The sequence below is a fragment of the Perna viridis genome, chromosome 13 (assembly GCF_037379345.1).
Source record: "Perna viridis isolate PV_CMFRI_1.1 ecotype Kerala chromosome 13, ASM3737934v1, whole genome shotgun sequence".
Lineage (NCBI taxonomy): Eukaryota > Metazoa > Mollusca > Bivalvia > Mytilida > Mytilidae > Perna > Perna viridis.
Genome location: NC_142457.1, coordinates 12,855,382 through 12,876,333, shown reverse-complemented (window position 1 = coordinate 12,876,333; position 20,952 = coordinate 12,855,382). Strand labels below are relative to the sequence as shown.

Below are 20,952 nucleotides of genomic sequence, written 5' to 3'. Positions count from 1 at the left end.
GGTAAGACCATTTCGTAATATTTTCAATGATTTTTATTGACTGTTTGATCTCTATACATGTACCGTCAGACATACATTAGCAGACACTGGCATATCAGAACTAATTTAAATCTAGTGAAATAGGAAATATTTTAAGGAATGATCATGTTCTGGCAATACAAATATTCTAAAACATTTCGATACTTACAAACGTGGTATTCGGTATAAGAAGAGTGATATTATTATTTATACAATTATATTCCACGACAGATCCTTCTTCATTTCTGTATGTAAATGCTTCTTCTCCTAAAATATAAAAGTTGTGAGCATTTTTGTCTTAGTCGAGGTAGCACAAACTCTCAAAATGCACAAGTAAGCACAGTAAAGCATAGAAGTTCTGAATCGTTAAAGTTTTCAATAACAATTACATCGCATTATTTACTATCGGGCATTGGGTGTCAAAAAGCTTACCATACCTTTTCCTTGATTCCTAAAGTGAAACCAGAGGCCGTTTGTTCATATCCGCACAAACTTTGTATACATTCATTCACTACATAAAGTTTTACGAAATTGCTTCTATCCAATGGATATATATTTTGAACAAATTGGTCTTAGTGAAGTTTTTTTTTCAAAAGTTTAACACTCTGAGCAACATTATCGTATAGAGTAAGTCTGGTACAATATATACATTATAATTAACGGATCATATTTGAACCAATCAGAGGATAACTTTTGAAAGAAACTGGGCCGTGATTGGTCTAGTATGCTTTGTGTTTTTTTTTTTATTGTCTGGTTACATGAAGTTTTTTATTTACGTTTTTTACTTCATTTATTAATCGACGTTAGGACCACTTTTTATTATATTTATTAAAGAGTAATCTAGGGAACCACGGTTATAGCGGTAATCAAAAGAATGTAATCCAGGGACAAAGACCAGACATGGAAAACAGACATACACAACAAAGAACATAAAGTAACTAAAATCATACATATAAAGTAACAAGAGTAAATGAGCAACTCGGACTCCACTAAAAACTTGGAGCATGGACCAGGTGCACCGGTAGGCTAAGCGTCCTCTGCTTTTCTAGAAACACCCACTGAGTTGCTCGTAAAAAGTCAAGTCCGGGGTAGACAAACGAGGAAAGGAAAACTATGACCCGTTGAATAAATCAGTTAAACTCTCTTGTAATGGGTCACAAATTATCAATGTATTCATAGACCGAAATTTAGCATTCAAACAACGTAGTCTTATATCAATGGTTTCATTATGTTCTGAAAAAATGCTTCTAGAGCTACTATCACCTGTGTATAAGCTAAAGACCTTCTACGCTCAAGGTGGTTTTTTTCAACAAGCAAACATAACTGAAATCATACTGACTCGCACCCTAATTCAAAAATGCATAATCTTAACTATTGAGAAGTTGTTTTCCATAAATTTTGCAAAATCTGATTGAACCGATTCATCTGATATTGTTTTACAGACTTTTAATGACACTAAATGTAGCTTTAGGCATTTTATATCAGTAATGAACTATTATAAGAAACAATTTGGTTAACGATATCTGAGGTGAATTACAGTATGATGTGCTGGCAGATGGATAATTATCTCCCCCTGAAACATTTCAATTTATTTTTTTTTTTTGTTCATTTTTTTCTTATTTAACCATGCTCTAGTAATAACAAAATATCAAAAGTAAAACTACATAAGGCATTTCGATACATGAAAAACAATCTGCAACGACGTATGTATAGCAATTTATAAATGCCAATCTTGGGCCCAAAATGATTCCTCCTCCTGTAGTAAATGTGAAAGCATTATAAATGTATTCACTTGTGTTGATAAATCTATGGTTTTGATGAGCTTGTTTGATAATTTTATTATTTGATATTTCTCTTTGAGTTTTTTTAATGTTTTGATATACAATTTTAAACGATCAATTTTATGAAGGACCAAATGACACACGGGATGGTGGTGGAGGCCATTATCTACCTTTATGTATGCCCTGAGTGAGTTTGATAAGTATATATATTTTAATCTATATTTAGCCTTACCGTCCAGCCAGGATGGCTCAAATTCTCTTGGTGTATATGTGTAAGACAGTATGTCGTCTAGCGTAAGTTTTATTCTTTTATCCTTTTCTTCGGCACCTTCGAAAATAAAACTTATATTTAAAAGATGGCTATTTGATATATAAATTAAGTAGCTGCCTTTGTAAGAATCATGCAAAATTTGAAAAATGTGATATATCCCAGAAATGCTACATATTTTAATTTTTGAAATTTAGTTGTTTTATGGGGCTATATTATTAAATGTGTAATTATTCGTTCACATCTGTCTGCTCTTAGGAGATAATCAACATTGAAAACCAAATAGATTCTGTTATATTTGGTTGTCATTTACAGAGTTATCGCCCTTAATTTTGAAATCTACGGTGCATTCTTTATAATTTTTATCTCTTAAGAACACGGGATATACGAAAAACCGAATGTTAATTTTTGTTTGCTATGGCAATTCAAACAAAATATCAAAAAATAAAAATATGTAGGCTTTTCATCCATGAATCACATTTTGCATGATTCTTAGAAAGACTGCTACTTAATTAAATAAGCATTTTTAAAGAAACAAAACAAAATAAAACAATATCCTTTTTTTTTCTATGTTGAAATTTGATTTCATTGTCTTATTTCAATACAACCGACAAACACATATGACAATTGTCAGATAAACGCAAGACCTTCATGCCTAAATAAATCTGAAATGGTTTTGCATGCAACAGTCTTAAATGCTATTAAGTTAAGCGTTTAAACTTAAAAGTACGCAGAATTGATATATTTAGACTTGCTACAAGTGTCTTATTATAAAGTTAGTTAAACCTTATGCTTATTAAAGCATGCACATTTCTAATCTTACAAATTGCAAGCTTGCACTTGTCTAAGGTTCATGCAAAGACAGACTAATTACTCAAAAACAAAGCTTTTTAATATGTATTTTTTCGACAATAATTTAATTTCAGAAGTAACATGGATTCTGATTGGAAAACAAATTTCGTCAGTCATCTCATAAATCAAATTTTGTAATGATTGTGGTGTCATCAAACCTTTTAATGATTTGCTGGTAAATTTTGATACTTAAATTAAATTATAAGGAATGACTACATTTTTGCGGTCTACTTGAAATTACCCCAAATGCCCGTCGTGCACACATACGTAGGCCATTTATTGTGCATTGAGGTTATTTCTTCAAAGACCCAAAAAATATTTCAGTCATTCCTTAACTATTTTTATATTTCAAATCTGGCAAAATGTCTCAATGAACGGCATGCAAAAATTATCTTACACTTGACTGCTTTAATGACAGAACAAAACCTGAAGAATATTCATTGCAATTATACATATTAGAATGTGGAAACGATGGGTGTCATTCAAGGAGTAAATATTAAAATCTACTTCAACTCAAATTTTGACCAATCTAATCACTTGAAATTGGCTCACTGAAAAATCATTCCTACATTCATTTTATCAGAATGTATCTTTATCGGGGTCACATTAAATTTCATTTGACTGACAAATATGTGACAAAATAAGAAAGATACGTTTGCCAATTTTAACATGTAGCAGTGTTCATTCAAGAATCGAAATTCGTGACGAAACTAGTAGCAAGTCTAAAATATACAATATAAAATGTAAATAAAAGTTGACTGCGAAATAGCTAGTGCATTCATTCTTTGTGTTCATCTTGGTAAATAAATTGTTTGATATAAATGTGTTTAAAAGTATATGTTTTTCAAGATGTTCAGTACAGAAGTTTAAAAAACATTATATGGAATTGCATAATCTTGATATTTAAACAAAGTTTACGATAACATAAAGATATCTATAGAAACTTTGAATTAATCAAAAAATAAATATAGTCCCTACAAGTAATTACAACTGAATTGATTTAATGAATTTTTTTTTCTTTATTATTCTAATATGTCTACAACAGTTTTGTACAAAATTAGGAATGATAGACTTGAAGGAATTTTAAGACTCGTTTAATTTCGGCGTTGTTAAACTGCTTTTTCAGAATACCGACCAAAATGCTGGCACTAAGAATCAAATTATGAATTGAATATTTATAGTTTTTTTTTAGAGTTTGGGTAGTACGTCGGACAATAATAGCAGGTGGACATAAATAAGTTCCAACATGAGATTTTACCTACAAAAGCAGCATTTTAAAATGTAATTTGAAGCTTATTCTGAGAGAAAATGACTAGAGGTTCCGAATTAACATTCTAAGTTTTAAACTCTATATATCTGTACGAATTTAATACATTTTGTTTTATTTTTTTTTCAATAAAACATTCGTTTGTTTTCCATATTAGAGGTAAATAAACAAATGTACATGTATGTTAAACATCTAAATTCGACTTCTTTGTCTTGAGCATGTAAATCTGATTACGTGTACTTTTTATATATGTCATGCTCACAGATTGAAGGGACCTTCATTCAATGTCGTCTATATGACTAATTGCTTATGTTTTGTTACTTCTTCTACCAACCAAAATATAAAATTGAAAAGATATTTAGTTATTTATGTATTATATTCCGATAAGAAATGGGTTTTGTCTTTTGTATAAAAGCATACAATTAATTCCGAAACATAACAAGACAAGACGTGGGATAACTACAGATCTTGAATGGTTAAGACTTCCCTCTCACACCATATACCATCCCCACTACCTATTCCTAATAGAAATAATTCCCCCATCATCCATATAATTCCCATTGTAGTTTTATTTATCAAACATTTTAATTGTCTAATTGAATTCTACATTTTAAAATTGTTCAATACATTAACTGTTATTTCTATTTAAATTAATACATGTTTCATATCAAAACGCATTTTATAAAAACTAATTTCCCATCCCCTTTCAAACTCTTTACCCCTATTCCCCATTTCCAAATCTTCCGATATAACATCCCCATTACCCCTCCCCTTATATATCATAGAAAGTTTTCCCCATTCAAGTACTGTACCTACATATAAATGTATGTACTAGACGATATAGAATTGGAATTACCAGGAGGATATACTATACAGTATGCCTAATTACTAATTACAATATATAAGTATAGGAGAATACTAACAGTAATCGGATAATTTTAAAGGAAACACAAATTTATTGTTGGCAACTGAAATTATTTCTTATGCAGATGATTTCTTGACGTTATCAGTGTCACTTTGATATTAAGTTGTGAATTTGTTTCTACGTTTTCTAATTTTTGTTAATACTGGGTCAAAGATATATTTAGTATCATATCGACCGGAAATAATATGGGGAAGAATTAAAGTAAATGATTTTTACAAGAATTTTAAAATGTAACTAGACTACAATACAACTAAATACAAACACTAAATAATAGTGGAGTATTTTTTGTTACGTATTTACACTGGAATGAAAGTTTTAGAAGGCCAAAATCATTAAATACATCTAGACGAATCGAGCAACTAAATAACATTTACTTTAACACAGTTTTAGTTTAATCAAATAATTACTTTCAATATAAATGAATCTATAGTCCCTCTAACTTTCAACATTCTCGGATAACTGTGTATCGTACATTTTGTATATACGGTGCATCGTGTAAAAATGTATGTTGAAAGTTGTAGGGTTGTATTATGACTACTGTTGGTAACACAACTAAAACACTAATACAAGGGAACAAATACTTAGTTCTCCAAATTTCTACAATTAATTGTAGAGTCGATGAATAATTAAACGAATTTAAAACGTAATTTCAAATTATAAACTAAAGAAAATAAAACATCTGTAGTTTTTAAAGTTAATTTTGTCGTCTAAAGCTGTTATTATTGAACGTCATGGTGTATATTACCGATGTACTAATATAATTTAAAGAGCATACATGTTTTGATAATAAACTTTGCAGATTTCAGATTTCCTGTACTTTGATGTTGTTTGTATCAATTTTTAGGTTTGTTTTGAAAATTTACAACAAAGGTTTGCTGTGTTGAAAATAAAATGTTATTAGTCACCAAATATATCACAAGGACAATAGGTGAATCCTCAAGCATGCTTTTTTTTAAACGTAAATCATTCCAGCGACGTGGCTTTATGCCATATATCATGAATGTTCTTTAAATGCATAGTACGTCCGGTAAATGATTATTCTGATAATAAACAAGCAACAAGCAGTGGTATATATTAAAGAGCTATATATACACGGCTTCTAATACCAACAATATTCACCTGGGTCTGAAATGAATAAAAAGGCATAAGTTAAATAAAAAAAAGGCAAGAAACTAAAACAAGGGATAAATCCAATAAAGAAAAAAGTAGCAAACGTATATTCTAATCAATGGGTTCTAAATTGAATGCTTTATCTATACCCCTAGGTTAAGCCCATAAAACTCAAGCTTCATACAGCGACAAACGTTCGTTTCCTTTCTTATAAACCACAGTGGACAGGCTTTTCGAAATTATTGGACAGTATTTGAATCAGACGATGTTTGACAACGAACAAATTTACTCATTCTTTTTCAAAATGTTTAGACTTACAATTTCTGACATGGCTGTCTGCAGCGCACAGATTGAGAAAAAAAAAACATCAAAAGCGCTGATCAGAGTTTTATAAACTAAGTATACTGCAAATGTATCTACTTTCGCGATAGCAAATTTTCGCAGATTCTGTCACATGAACATATTCACAGGTTTAGATTTCGAGTTTTAAAAATGACAAGCGTTATATATAGTGATAACATTCAACGCGCTTGTCTGTCCATCGCAAAATCAATACATTTACAGTACATAAGAGCCGTCTCGTCATATTAACAAGCACATTGTCGTCATTAATTGGTATTCAAAATTCATAAACAAAATTGGCCAGTGGTTTCATTTTTCTTTCATTTGAATTATAACTTCATATGCATATACAAATGGAGCTAAATGTAATAGATCTAACTATTAGAATAATGAACCCCTATAATGCTCTTTTAATTGATTCTATACCTGAAAGTTCAAATGCCCAATGCATTAATAACCTGGTACAATCTTTAAATAGTACATGAAAGCGTTTGAAGTTATGGATTTTTAACATTCCCAAGTTTATTGTCATTGATTTACAGCTTCAATGCGTTAAATATTTTACATATGAATGTTTCGCTATCGATATCAACAACTGAAGTAAGACTTGTAGAGTTCCAAATATCCTTCTAAGTAACATAGACATCAAAACAAGTGAAAATGCTTTTCAAATGTATTTTACGCCAATTAAATTTTCAGAAAACCTCAAATGAGAATGATCCTCATTCACTGAAAATGGAAGTACATAACTAATAACAAAACGAATGGAAAATGAGACAAATATTATTTCGTATATTTAATCAAAAGATATAGAACTTATTACAAAATAATTCATACGAAAAATAAGTCATTGACATTGTTATCTTAATAAAAGTGAAAAGTCACATTCTTTCAAAATCGTTATGGATCAAGTCTTGGTATTAAAACACATAACACACAGAAAAGCAACCAAATGCTAGTATACTTTTAGAACCGACAACATATGCAGATTCATTATTTTAACTTGTTTTATTTAGTGTAACAGAAAATTGAAAAGGGCCATAACTCTTAAATTGTATATGCAAACAATATACTACATATTCAAACGCCTTCACTTCATGGTATTCATTATGTTAAAGTTTTTGTAGCGCTATTCCATAACTTGATCATTAAATCGCGACAAGCTGAAGACGAACATAATGATCAAATACATTGAACTCATCGAGCAAGCGTATAAACACTCTCCATCTGCTTCTTTGATATGCATTATTTAAGGGAAAACGTACCTGGTGTGACAAGAATTATGGCGGTCACTATAAGAGCACATACAATCAAGATAACTAATAATGCAATAGCTATTCCTCTCCAGTTTCTTTGTTCTGTAGTGTGGCCTACCAGCTCCTACAAGAAGAAAAAATAAAAAATTACAGTACATTTTGGGCTAATCTTTTCACATGTATCAGAAATGGAAACATTTACCCAAAGTTTTTCTGCCTCATGTATTCTTTCTCGGTAACACTGAAAAGTACCACAAAAGTGTGGATATATTGTAAAAAGGGTAGCTATGTATAAACTATTAGGAATCTAACTCCGCTGAGCGTGCAGGACAGAGAAATCGCAGCTACCCAAAGTACAATTTCAGCTTTTCTTGCATGTCTCTGCCATGCGATTTCCTAGTCTTGTAATTTCTAGCGGTTTTTTTTCCTTACTGTTACCATTAGTTGTGTGATTTGTGCGCTAATTCAGAATCCCCTTCCGGTCCAAGTTTCTTTGAATTTATAAGAGGTCATCAAACGTTTTATTTTGACGTTTATATTACCCACAGAAAGGATAAGGAAATTTCACATGGCTAGCTAGAAATAGGAATAAGGATATATTTGCCTCTTTAGTGAGAAATACAAATCCACATTCATTATATTCTAACATCTACAAATATTAGTACATTTTTTATTTCAACGTCAATCATGACAAGACATGCAGCATTTTGGTTTGATTGCAGATTTTCTCCAGGCTTTTGTAAATGCCAAATGTTTACCCTATTACTCAAATGCAGAAACCTGATTTTACTTAACATGTCAATATATCATAAAACATTATTTTTTTCCAAATTAAAATCATAAAGCAATACTGATAGCATTAAACCAATTGCTTGTCTCTCAATGAAACATTGATTTTCGTGTGGAGTTGTTTATGTGGTGTGATAATTGAGACTTTAAAAAAAATATTCCACTTTATGCTTGGGGAAGCCCCATTACTTCATTCTAATTTGTCTTTGATTAATGAGAATATAACAATGGCAGAAGTTCAATATTTCACCGCTACAAAAACGTAGATGACAGATAATAAAGTTTTCTTTTATCTAATAAACTTTCCGGGAACTTTAGACACAGATAGACATAATGACTTCGGGAACTCATACATATTTTATACTATTCATCACAAGCCGTTAAATATAATTATTTGTTCTTTCAGTAAATAGGAAACTGCATAGTCAGGGTGGTGCGATAATATAGCGGCTGGTACTGAATTACGATTGGTAGAACAGAGCATCAACAATGTCCTATATACATGTATATAGGGGGTCTTAAGCATGACTGGCTCAAAATCGTTCTTCTGGAAATTACGATCATAGTTCGGAAGTGATTGTTTGAATGCTTAACGCAGGCGTAAATCGAGTAGTTAAGTATGTCGTGCATAGTCCTGCCTTTTTTGGTATCACAAATAACAAATTGAAATCATTGAAGCATCAACAAAAACTCATTATTTGAGTTTTAAAGCTTTATTCCTTATAGGCAAACAGACAAAATTAATGTCATATAAAAAGTAACTAAATTTAAAAAAAAGAAACAAAATTGATCAAATGTGAACACCAGTGTATTCACTTTAGAATTCGATCCTATTATTTTTCCAAGTAAATTTGGATCATTATAAATGTGATAATTTAGCAAGAGGCAAAACTGAGAAGACACCATTATTTTTGTTTTATTTTTCATAGTATCCAGTCTGTTTTATGCCTTGAAGTATCAGTCTTTGTAAGAATCATGCAAATTTTACAATATGTCATATACACCAACAAAGGCTAACATTTTCGTTGATATTAAGTTGCTTTATAGGTATATATGATACAATGTATAAAGTTGCTTTATAAGTATATATGATGAAATGCGTAATCATTCATTCCAATCTGTCTACTGTTAATTAACACTGAAACTATTGTATTTCAGTATCATTTACAGAAATATCTCCCTCAAATCTGAATTCTATGGTACATTCTTTGTATTTCAAATCCCCTATGAACACGGATTATATGGAAAGCCACATGTTAATTTCTGATTACTACTACACATTAAACAAAATATCAAAAATAAAAATATGTAGTCTTTCTTCCAATCATGAATCACATTTTGCACGATTCTTAGCTGAAGTACTACTCATTAAAGTAACAGTCGACTAACAATAAGCTGTTTGCAAGAGATCCAAGGATAAAAGACGTGTACTTTAAGGAGGTACACCTAGGGTAAGAGACACAAATCTTACAAATCATTGGAACGTCTGTATTCACCATTTTACATCAATCTCCTGTAATTTTACATCAATCTCGTGTAAGCATGAAAGTAACTTAAACTGAAATCATTCTGTTTCAAAGCTTGAAAAGCGTCGGTGAAGTTGACTACAATACAAACATATCACTGATTTCAAGAGTTATGTCCCTTACCCAAGGTCTACCTCCTTAAGACGATGGCATTACCTTTCCTTCGGATCGGAATTGTTCAAATTATGTTAAATGTACCAGTTGGTATTGACGTGACAAGAACAATGTTCATAAAATGCAGCAATAAATTAAATGCTGATAAGAGATAAAAAACATGGGTGTCATTTGCAATCCATGGCATTATTATATTTGCCATTTGCTAAAACCACTGAAGGTTCACTTCATTGTTCATCACAATTATAAGCATTATATATAATAATGTTCTTTGTTGCTAGATACAGATTATAAAGATAAAGCAAATGATGAAATTATGAAGGTGGGCAATTCGAAAGTCAAGGGAGATCAATCACAAAAAAAAAAAACGGAGGCAGTAACCAACAATGTGAGGAGACCTAAATAAAATACATAAACATGTAAGTACATGTCATTCCGCCAAGAAATAGCAGCAAGGAAAAAACAAATTTACATGTGACAAAACGCAGTCTTTTCCTTAAAAATTCTAAATGACTAGCCCGTATAATAGGGGACTGTATAAGATTCAACTTGCCCGAAAAAAGAAATACACACATCATTTCACTAGCCCGAATCAAATTTTTATTATCCACATGCTTTTGGCTAGTGACTAAAGGCGAGCACTAAAAACATGCATATGGTGTAATTCGGTTAAGTGAATTACTCATTGTAGCTGATATAATACAAAAAGAATAAGCATAACAATGTTACAAGTAATATACCAGCGGTCCTTTTCACCAAAAATCTTAAGTGTAAAATTAGTCATAAGTTATGATGTCATAATAGAGTTAAGTATTGTGACGTCACAACTTACGACTAATTTTACTCTTACGATTTTTTTTTGTGAAAAGGGCAGCCGACTCTTGAATATTAGATGACTTATGAAAGAATAATACATAAAAGGCGTAGTTAATGATCCGTTTGCCCGTTGGAAATGTCCCTATTGCTATCCTAATTTTTAAGGTCTTTGCCGCTGATAAGAACGTATTTGATAGTTTCACATATAGCGAAATATCATAAATTAGAAAAATCGTAACATCACCTCAAACATATTTTGGTGCATTTATATTGTTTTAAAATAAAAGTTTTATGCAAAATAGTATTAGCAGATTACCAGTTTTACTTTAAAGCTATCAAAACAATGACAATGACAAAAAAAACAAAAAACAAAAAACAAAAACAAAAAACAAAAAAACAAAAACAAAAACACAAAAAAAAAAAACAAAACAAATTGTAATAACATTGAAACATAGGCTTTATGTATACATCAGTCATTCAAATTATCGCTTTTAAAACTTGACTTATTTTAGTATAAAAACTGTTCAAACATAAGAATTTTTAATTTAAATAATACTGGCATATACATCACTGTATTCAAATGAATCGATTACAGGTTGTTTTTCCATATTCACAAAGGTAAACGGTAGATACTGATCAAATACATTGGGGTTTGATATTATAATTGTTGTAGAGAAATATTGACATCGATTTACTTGTAAAAGTGTTTCACTAAAATGTATTCTAGGTAAGAGTTGTAATCGTAAGAAAATCAATCTATAAGGTATGATAATGTTTGCACCGATACATCGTAATGACCATATATGGGATAGAAATCTTGACCTAGGAATCTAGAATGCTAAAACAATGAAAAACATTCATTTAAAACTCAACAATATATTATGTGTAAATGAGGAATAACACTATACCCTGTTCCAGAAGCCTCTTTGTTAAGAGTTCTAGTGCGATACAAAATGTCTGCATAGTTTCGGCCAATTACGGGTCAGATTATCTAGTTTTGACGATTAATAACAACACTTCGGACGGCTACGTTTTGGTAAGAAATTCCCCTATTAGAAAACGTATCGGTGACATTGACTTATCCTCTTTGTCATAAATTAAACAATTCCTCAATATCATCCTTATCATCACTTTGTCGGTAAATTAGCGTTTATCTAATTTTCAAAATAAGTATTATAAACTAATCACTCAGTTAAAGAAATATGTAATTAAAATGAAAGGAACGAAATTAGAATAGTAAATAGTGAACGTACATATTTCAGGTGCAAATATTTTATATTTTAATGCCAATACATTTGGAATTTCAATAAATAATTCACAATAAATATATGATATTACGGCTTCCTGGTTCCATCAGAAGATAGGGAGTACTTTTAAATATTCATAACTAGTACTTAAGTGCAAATAAATATAAAGTTCAGACACTGTCAATGGCAAAGTGACACATCCATGAAGAAATTAAATGAAGGAAACCCCACTAGACAAATGATGTTTTGGGAACTACACACATTGTTTTCATGTAACTATGTTACGCTACAGATCTGTACTTTGGAAAAAAAATCTGCCATTCATCTCCCATATTGATCAAGCAAAGTAAGAGCGATAACTCTTGCAAAGTGTCATTTTCATAAACAATCTGCATAATGCTTATCTAGAAAGTGCAACAACCAAAGACAAATAAGATTGGGTTGTAATATGTTACTTGGTGGGTGTTTGACGTGTTTTCCTGTCTGTTTTTATAGACTACTACTTAACTGTCAGGTACATTTGTAAGAGTAATCAAGGGAACCAAGGTTATAGCGGTAATCAAAAGAATGCAATCCAGGGTCAAAGACCAGACATGGAAAACAGACACACACAACAAAGAACATAGAGTAACTAAAATCATACATACAAAGTAACAAAACAAATGAGCAACTCGGACTTCCCTAAAAGCTGGGAGCATGAACCTGGTGCACCGGTAGGGTAAGCGTTAAGAAATGTTACTTTTGTTGTGTTTTCTATTTATTTCTTTACATTTGTTATCTATTAAGTTTGGGTAAATAAGTAACGTTATTTTCTATTGTTTAGTTTAACGTAATATTCGACGTTACGCTGTTTCCGTATATTTGAATTTATGTCTTGAAATTTGAACGATGCATTTGGATAAATATACGTTATACTGAACAAATTCTTCATTGCTTTTTATAAGACTTCTATATCTATAAGAAATTGAACATAAGGTGAATGCGTCAAGCAAATACAACCTTGAACATGTCTGATTTATTCAACGGGTCGTAATTTTGCTTTCCTCGTTTGTCTACCCCGGACTTTACTTTTTATGAGCAACTCTGCGGGTGTTTCTAGAAAAGCAGAGGACGCTTACCCTACCGGTGCCCCTGGTCCTTGCTCCCAGTTTTTAGTGGAGTCCGAGTTGCTCATTTGCTTTTGTTACTTTGTATGTATGATTTTACTTAATTTATGTTCTTTGTTGTGTATGTCTGTTTTCCATATCTGGTCTTTGTCCCTGGATTACATTCTTTTGATTACCGCTATAACCTTGGTTCCCTTGATTACTCTTCCAACAAGGCAACTTACATTGTACAAATGTTCGTATTTATGCAATCATTAAAAAGCATCGCAATAACTTTCGAACATGAAGTAATAAATTCCTATTATGCCATTGACAATACATTAAATAACGATATTGGCCCATGTTTCCAGAAACCGAATATTTCAAGTAAAATAAGCACTGAATTTATTGTGCTTTCAATTCTTACAATGGGGCAATGTAAACGTATGTCTAGGATTTCATTTATATTTTGTTTAAACATAAAATGCAAACTCAAAAAAAAGAAATAGAGCATAACGGAACAAATGACGTCATTTATCATATTCGGGCGTAATTATCATTAAATCACGAACAAGTTTAGGTAAACAGTCTTCGGGTTCTACTTGTAAAATATATGAGTTAAATCTGTTCTTTTACTGTAATTTTGTATGCTAAAAATATCTAAATATATTATGTTATCTATTACTTTTAGGGCAACTGTCTGTTTTAGTTGATATTGCACACTTTGCATTGAATCCTTATTTTGAAGTTCCGAAAGAAAAACCACGTTAAGGCACGGAGGGGTAGTTCGAATCAGAACACTACAATCCCTTGAAAAAGAAAGTTAAAAAAAAAAATCAATTTTATGAACATATTCATTTTCAAGATGTAATTACTTTCGCCTTTTTCTTGATTGACAAATTAGCGCTACCAAGAGATCAAACGAACTTGATTTGTTGCAGTATATTACTCTTTTTAAGTTTAGCAATTATCAAAATTAGCAAACCAGAATAGTTTCATTTCATAGTATCAGCGAAAAGTGCTGATTGCAATTACAATACTTTTTAGCACAGCTTTAAAGTAGAAGGAGTTTCTGACTGATAAAAATATAATATCACGATATTACTTTCAAAAAACGTCTGATTTCTATCACGATTTTTAACTGACCTCGTCATCAATTTGATCCTGAAGAGTTTCAGACAACAGTCTCTGTTTTGGTCTTCGCGGTCTTTGGTGCCGCTTAGGTACATGATAACTTTCTCCGTCAGATTCATCATTATTAACATTGGTGGTAGCAGCAAACATTATTGAAGCTTTTAAATATTTATCGTTCCAAGTTGCGAATTGACTTCAAAACATATTATCTTTTTAAAAGTCATGGGATGACCTTTAGAATACGTTGAAATATGATTCAGTTTTTTAATACTATCCTTTTTAAGAAAACTCAGCTTGCAAACCAACCTCTTTTTACAATGTACAAATTGTACAAAAACAATTGAAATAGTCCCTATGTTTTTTATTGTGAATTCAACAGTTATGCTACAAAAACCAACTTCCGGATTATCTTTTCCTTGCAATTCAATTGTACTATTACTTAACTCCGTTTCGAAAGTCCATATAAAGCACAATGGTAAGCTTAGCCCATAGCTTCTTTAGAAAGCAAATTAAATAATTGAGAAAAAACGGCAAAGTTTGCAGGTTTTCAAGGAAACAGTAACTGAAGTTTTTGCGAAAAATTAATCTAACTCCGAATTAATAATTCACACGAAACGTGATTAGCTAAGTAATAAAAGAGGCCTAATTCCAATATAGAGAAAAATAAATCTCCAGTGGAAGACATCTCCAAGCTTCTAAATTTCCACAGTCACAATGAGTGAAAACGTATGTAAGCAGTTCAAAAGTCCATTTCAATAAACCGCTATATCTTTTACAAGCAAAAGTTTTCATCTGACAAATTTGAAAAGGAAAATTCGATCTAAGTAATATAAAAGCATTTCATTGGAATACTCAAATTAGTATTGTTTGTTTACAAAAATTCGTAATGGAATCAATGTTTAATTACCTATATAGAAAAATGAAACCTTTATAGATTATGTTTCCTTTCAAGGTTCGTTTGTTTTAGAGAAAAATCGAACATTTCTATGAATACAAAGTTTACTGAATTAATGAAACCTAATATTGAAAGCGGTAGGCAACGTAGCAGATCCGAGTATTTTAAATTATTTATTTGAAATTAGAACTTATATTGAACGTGTATGTTAAACGATGTGAACACGCCAAAGTGTTAAATAAAAAGTTATATCATACCTTTTGCATTGCGCATAGTATTTGCGCAAGCTTTCCATCATGCTGTCATTTACAGTGTTATTTGCAGAAGATTTTTCAAAGCAGTGCATTTTTTTTTAAATTCTTAAATAATTAACAATATTTTATCTTTATCAACTAACTCAATAAAGTGTAACTAAGTCAGAGTATAATGCGTTTTCATTGATAATCCGAATGTTATTATTGCTTTTCGATAATTATTTTATGATTTTTGAAGTTTGAGTTATTTCCGTTTTATTATATATTGACTAAGTAATAAATCATCGGTCCATTGGCAATATGTAAAATCAAAACTATACTTTCAAGTGAAAATATTCGGCTTAGGCGTTAATAAAAAAATAATATTTTAAGTGCTTCTTCCTCTAAGAATCAGGCAAATTGTGTATTATGTGTGGCATATGATGAAAAAATACAAAAAGATTTTATTGCATTATCCAAGTATTTATATCTCATAACCTCAAGAAACTACTGTCAAAGCGTTCGTAAAGTTTGTCTTTTTACGATACAGATAGGTCAAATTTAATTGAAATGCACTACAGAAAAATGTCCGGAAAATTTTTCCAAAATGTTTCATTTTTTAACCAGTCAAAAAAATATCGACGTCACCAATGCTTCAGGATAGATTTAAATAGCTTTACAATTGTTTTCTAGGTGTATCTGAATATGTTTGAGGCAAAAACGACAAAAAAATAAATTGAGAAAAATGATGTGCCAATCATTGCCTGATTCTTACACAGAATGGTACTTAAATACATTAAATATAAAGACATTTTACATGTACTAAGAGCAAGGGTTCCCACCTTTTGTCGACTTACTAAAATGGAAAAACAAAACAAGCCGATTTTTTATTTTCAGATAATAGCAACATATTTATCAATATTAACTGTGGATCTTTTTAATCTCGCATTCCACAGCACATTAATCATTATTCCTCAGAATAAGAAACCACAAGACATCTGTCAATAGCCATAACACCTCATTACATCCGACCATCAGATGTTTTATTTCATTCATATGTATATCATTGATGATTATTAATTATTATGATTAATGTTTTTCATGGTCCTTTGAAATGAGCAGATGTTACTTTGGTCAATCAAAACGCCAATTTCATTGCCCATGCGTAGCAATGCTTGCATAAATACATAGTTGCTAGTTATTGTAAAAAGTATGAAGTGGAGCATTGTTGAACGAGTTACGAGTTAATTATATTACCTGGAATTTTAATATGAATTCAATTATGCCAATACTAAGAACGTTATTACACTTTTGTTTGTCATTATATATTTTATTCTTAGGTGATGGTAGGTTAAATACAAGAGCTATCCCCCATAGACCACTAAGTTATCATGAAGTATTTCAATACATTTGGAAAATGAAAAATATTGACAAACAGCAATTTATGATTCTAGACTTCGGAAAACTGTTTAATGTGAAACATAACAGACATAAATAACTTTCAATAGTTTAAATAGTCAAAATTGACAATGTAAGTCCATAGCAACTACGAAATAACAAGATAGCATTAAATTCTTTACTTGCAATGCACTTATTTATACATTTAAGCCAAAGAAATAAAGGTTTTAATCTAATTCTTACCATATTTTCGTCCACATTTTCAATTTGGGTAATTCCTCGTTTTGAGAAAAATTTGATCATTTCGATGTCTAGAGACTAGTATGAATATAGTACTTAACGAATAATGGCGTCCTTTTTCGCCAGGTTATTATATCTATATATTTGTAGCTTTGTAACACGATATTTTGAAGAAAATCACGTTGTTCTGTTGATTAAATTGTCGCACCTCGGTTTTGTCGAACCATGAATCGTGTTTTGCTGTCGTCTACCTTATTTAAACATCAAAGTACAAGCGGAGTGCACAACCTGACGATTGTTCATATTAATACATTGATTTACTGTTTTTTTTTTTTCGCTCTGTTTTGAAAGGTACGTATTGTTGTCAATGGTCTTACATTGCGCATACCAACTGCGCATTCAGTCGGTGCAAAACAAATCAGACCAATCATTTAGGTATTGAACAAATACTGCAGATTCATTCGCGCGTTCTTCCGAACAATATGCACCTGACGCCTACATAAATATTTTTTTTTACAAACTTTGAAATGAATAAACGTCAAATAATGAACATTAACTAATAATTGAATAATACCATGGTGTTTTTATTTGTAAATATATATATCGAAACCTGCCACTTGTTCGTGATTGTATCTTTAATACCAAATGGTCAAGCCAAGTCCATGTCAATACTAGTTCACGTTCTTGACTAAAAGATTAAATATGTAAGCAGAGCTTGGTTTTTCATATAAAAAAGCACCTGTATAAACACATCCGCTATTAACTTCGCTGTGACGTCACCATCACAATTCGGGCGGTGAAGAGAACATTGTCGAAATAAGTGGTGCATTCCTTGTGGTAATAGTTATTATATAGTAATTGTTTATAATTGAATTCAATGGTTATTGTAGACAATCATTATACATACAAACGTTGTATAATTTAATATAATAAGCACATATGCCGATGAAAATCGTCTCCACATGAAATGACTGCTGTATATTTTTTTTCATGCTTAACTACATGTTTAAATGTGGATAAGCATGCAGATAAGCATACATACGAGTTCATGTATTACAGGGTGCCGATATTTTAGACATGCTCATGGGAGCCAGTTCGTGGGAGCGAGCTTTATTGCTGGAGCAGTTTGGTTATTCTATATTTGTTAAAGCTAATGGCCGGTATTGCCTTTCAAATTCAAGTTTGAGCCTAACAATCTCTACAAGACAAACACTTGCTTCTTTTAAACAATTTTGAAGGAAACAAAACAGTTTATGATAATATAAACAGTAAGAGATGTACTAAATTAATTTTGTTGCGAAATTTTAAATGTTAAAAGAAGCTACTGAAGTTGCAAAAAACAGACTTCTATTGAATTTTCATTAGATATGTATATAGTTGTTCTTAAAAGGCTTCAAAAGACTGCTATTCGAACTTATATATATGTGTGTTAATTTATGATTTTAAGTAGCACTCCAGCTAAGAATCATGCAAAATGTGATTCATGGTTGGAAACCATTCATATATTGTTTTTTTGATATTTTGTTTAAAATGTTATAGTATACATAATTTAAAACGTGGCTTTTCATATAACCCTTGTTCTTAGGAGATATATAGAATGTACATGTAGAATTCTAAGTTAAAGGAGACAACTTGTAAATGACACTAAGTTAAAGGAGACAACTTGTAAATGACACTAAAATACAGTAGAAACTGTTGGATTTTCAATGTGGAAAAAATATCTCTGATATTCAGACTCATTGAAATGAATAACTATACATTTCAACATAGACCTATAAAGCAACTTAAAAATAACAAAACTAAAATGTGTAGCCTATTTCGGGGTTTATCACATATTACAGAATTTGCATGATTCATACAAAGACTGCTACTTCACAACATAATCTATACTTAAAGTTATAAGTCTAATGAAGTACTTTTCCTTTAGTCTTAATGAAATAAGTATTGTTGTTTTCTAGAGATTTAAATGTGTCGTTTTTCCCGTTTTTGGTCATGTGATCAATTAGAATAACCGATATTTTACTTGCTATGTACTAAACAACGATACAGTCAGCATGTTCAACAACGTAGATATACCAAACTTTCACTTCGATGACAATTAAAGAGTAAATTTGAATCAGTTTCACACTAATATCCCTGTAGTATATAAATCGGGATGAAACCACTGACGTCACACAAAGCATTTTTCCCAATAAAACTCAATGCTAATCCAAACTGTTACTAAACACAGTGTTTAAATGCATATATATGTTATTCTAGAGGGAAGAATGGCAGCTGTATTTGATTGTGGTAACGATAATATACAATCATTAATCAGTATTATTGGAGTTTTATCTCTACTGGGTAAAACATCTTGTATAGTTATAATGTTAAAATGTTATTTTAGTATACAGTATATTTGCTTCTTATATTTAATAACCATTTAGTAAATGTCGTTGACTGTCATAGACATAAACTTATGTACGTAGCAGAGAATTCGTTTTAAGGTTTTGTGGAGAAAAGGGGCACCATAAAAACTTTTATCTAGCGCGAGTCAAAATAAGCCAGATTCATGATGGCAGGATAGCAGAAAAAAATATATAATGAATAAAAACCGGAAACAAAGGGGAAAATGAACAAAATTCTTAACAAATGGTTGTGTTACGTGTACTTAAAATACACAACAAAAAAACAACTCTAAATCAAAAGCGGTTATGTAATGCGCCCATGCCTACCTTCTAGAATGATTAAAACTTACTCGCCACTAAGTTATCAAAGATGCCATCAACTAGTTCATCAAATCCTACTCCTACATGCACTATTCAATAAAAGATATAAACGCTGCCTATATGTTCACATAACTTAAAAATATGCATTAAGACGATATTTTTTATGATACAGAAAATAACATAAAATTTTGTATGCATTTTTCGACAAACAAGAAAATTAATTTAAGACACGTTACAAGTCTGAACACCAACATGTGCAGCTCACACAGCTTTCGACTTGCTACTAATGTGCCTTACTGGGACAGTTATACATGTACTTCTAATGTAACAACTAGCGTATCTTTCCCTTTACTCCCGAAATAAATTAAAATTGACCGGACTTTTTACACTCGAAACCTTTTGGTCCCAGCCGTGAGTTTTATGGTCGAAAATTGAGTTACAGAGCAATCAAAAATCTTACATGTTAAACATTTAAATTCTCTGTGCATACCTAAGAAAATTTGAAGGCTCAAATGAGAGGGAAAACTCGAACACACGACCCTCTGCACTCGATTCGAATACAATACCACTTAAGGTGGATATGGTCGGTTTGGTTAGGCATCGAACACTTCAACTTCCACGCCATAGTCAAATACACTGACATTACTGAGTTTTATTTTGTTCAGCCGGGGAATATACTGTAGACCTTCGGATATGAGGTGATTCGTTTGTCTAGGGGTTGAATCCTAGACCTAACACAGTATTCGAATCGAATGTTCCAATAAAATCACGAGGTGTTTGACTATGTCTGAGGTCTACCCTGTTACCCACACCTTCGATGAGATCCATTATAATACCATTTACGTCTTTCAAGGTCACCAAAAAAAAAAAGTCGCAAGTGTAAAATTGATCGTAAGATATGACGTAGCAATGCAACTTTCTGTCATGACGTCATTACTTATGATCAGC

General features: G+C 31.1%; 1 protein-coding gene across 21 annotated transcripts in view; it reads right to left on the bottom strand.

Moving 5' to 3' along the window:
- LOC148599628 (dipeptidyl peptidase 4-like) overlaps positions 1 to 20,952 on the bottom strand; it is a 162,224-nt gene that overhangs the window by 22,900 nt on the left and 118,372 nt on the right. For 17 of the 21 annotated variants that reach the window (XM_088559853.1, XM_088559852.1, XM_088559850.1 and 14 more), the window contains exons 2-4: positions 7,829 to 7,943; positions 2,032 to 2,127; positions 188 to 285 (exon numbers count right to left, since the gene is read on the bottom strand). In XM_088559853.1, the coding sequence (XP_088415979.1) occupies positions 188 to 285; positions 2,032 to 2,127; positions 7,829 to 7,943 (309 nt within the window). Of the gene's footprint in view, positions 1 to 187; positions 286 to 2,031; positions 2,128 to 7,828; positions 7,944 to 14,542; positions 15,247 to 17,299; positions 17,593 to 20,952 lie in introns of those variants that run through there. The other 4 variants (XM_088559858.1, XM_088559846.1, XM_088559842.1 and 1 more) reach the window with 4 other exon arrangements.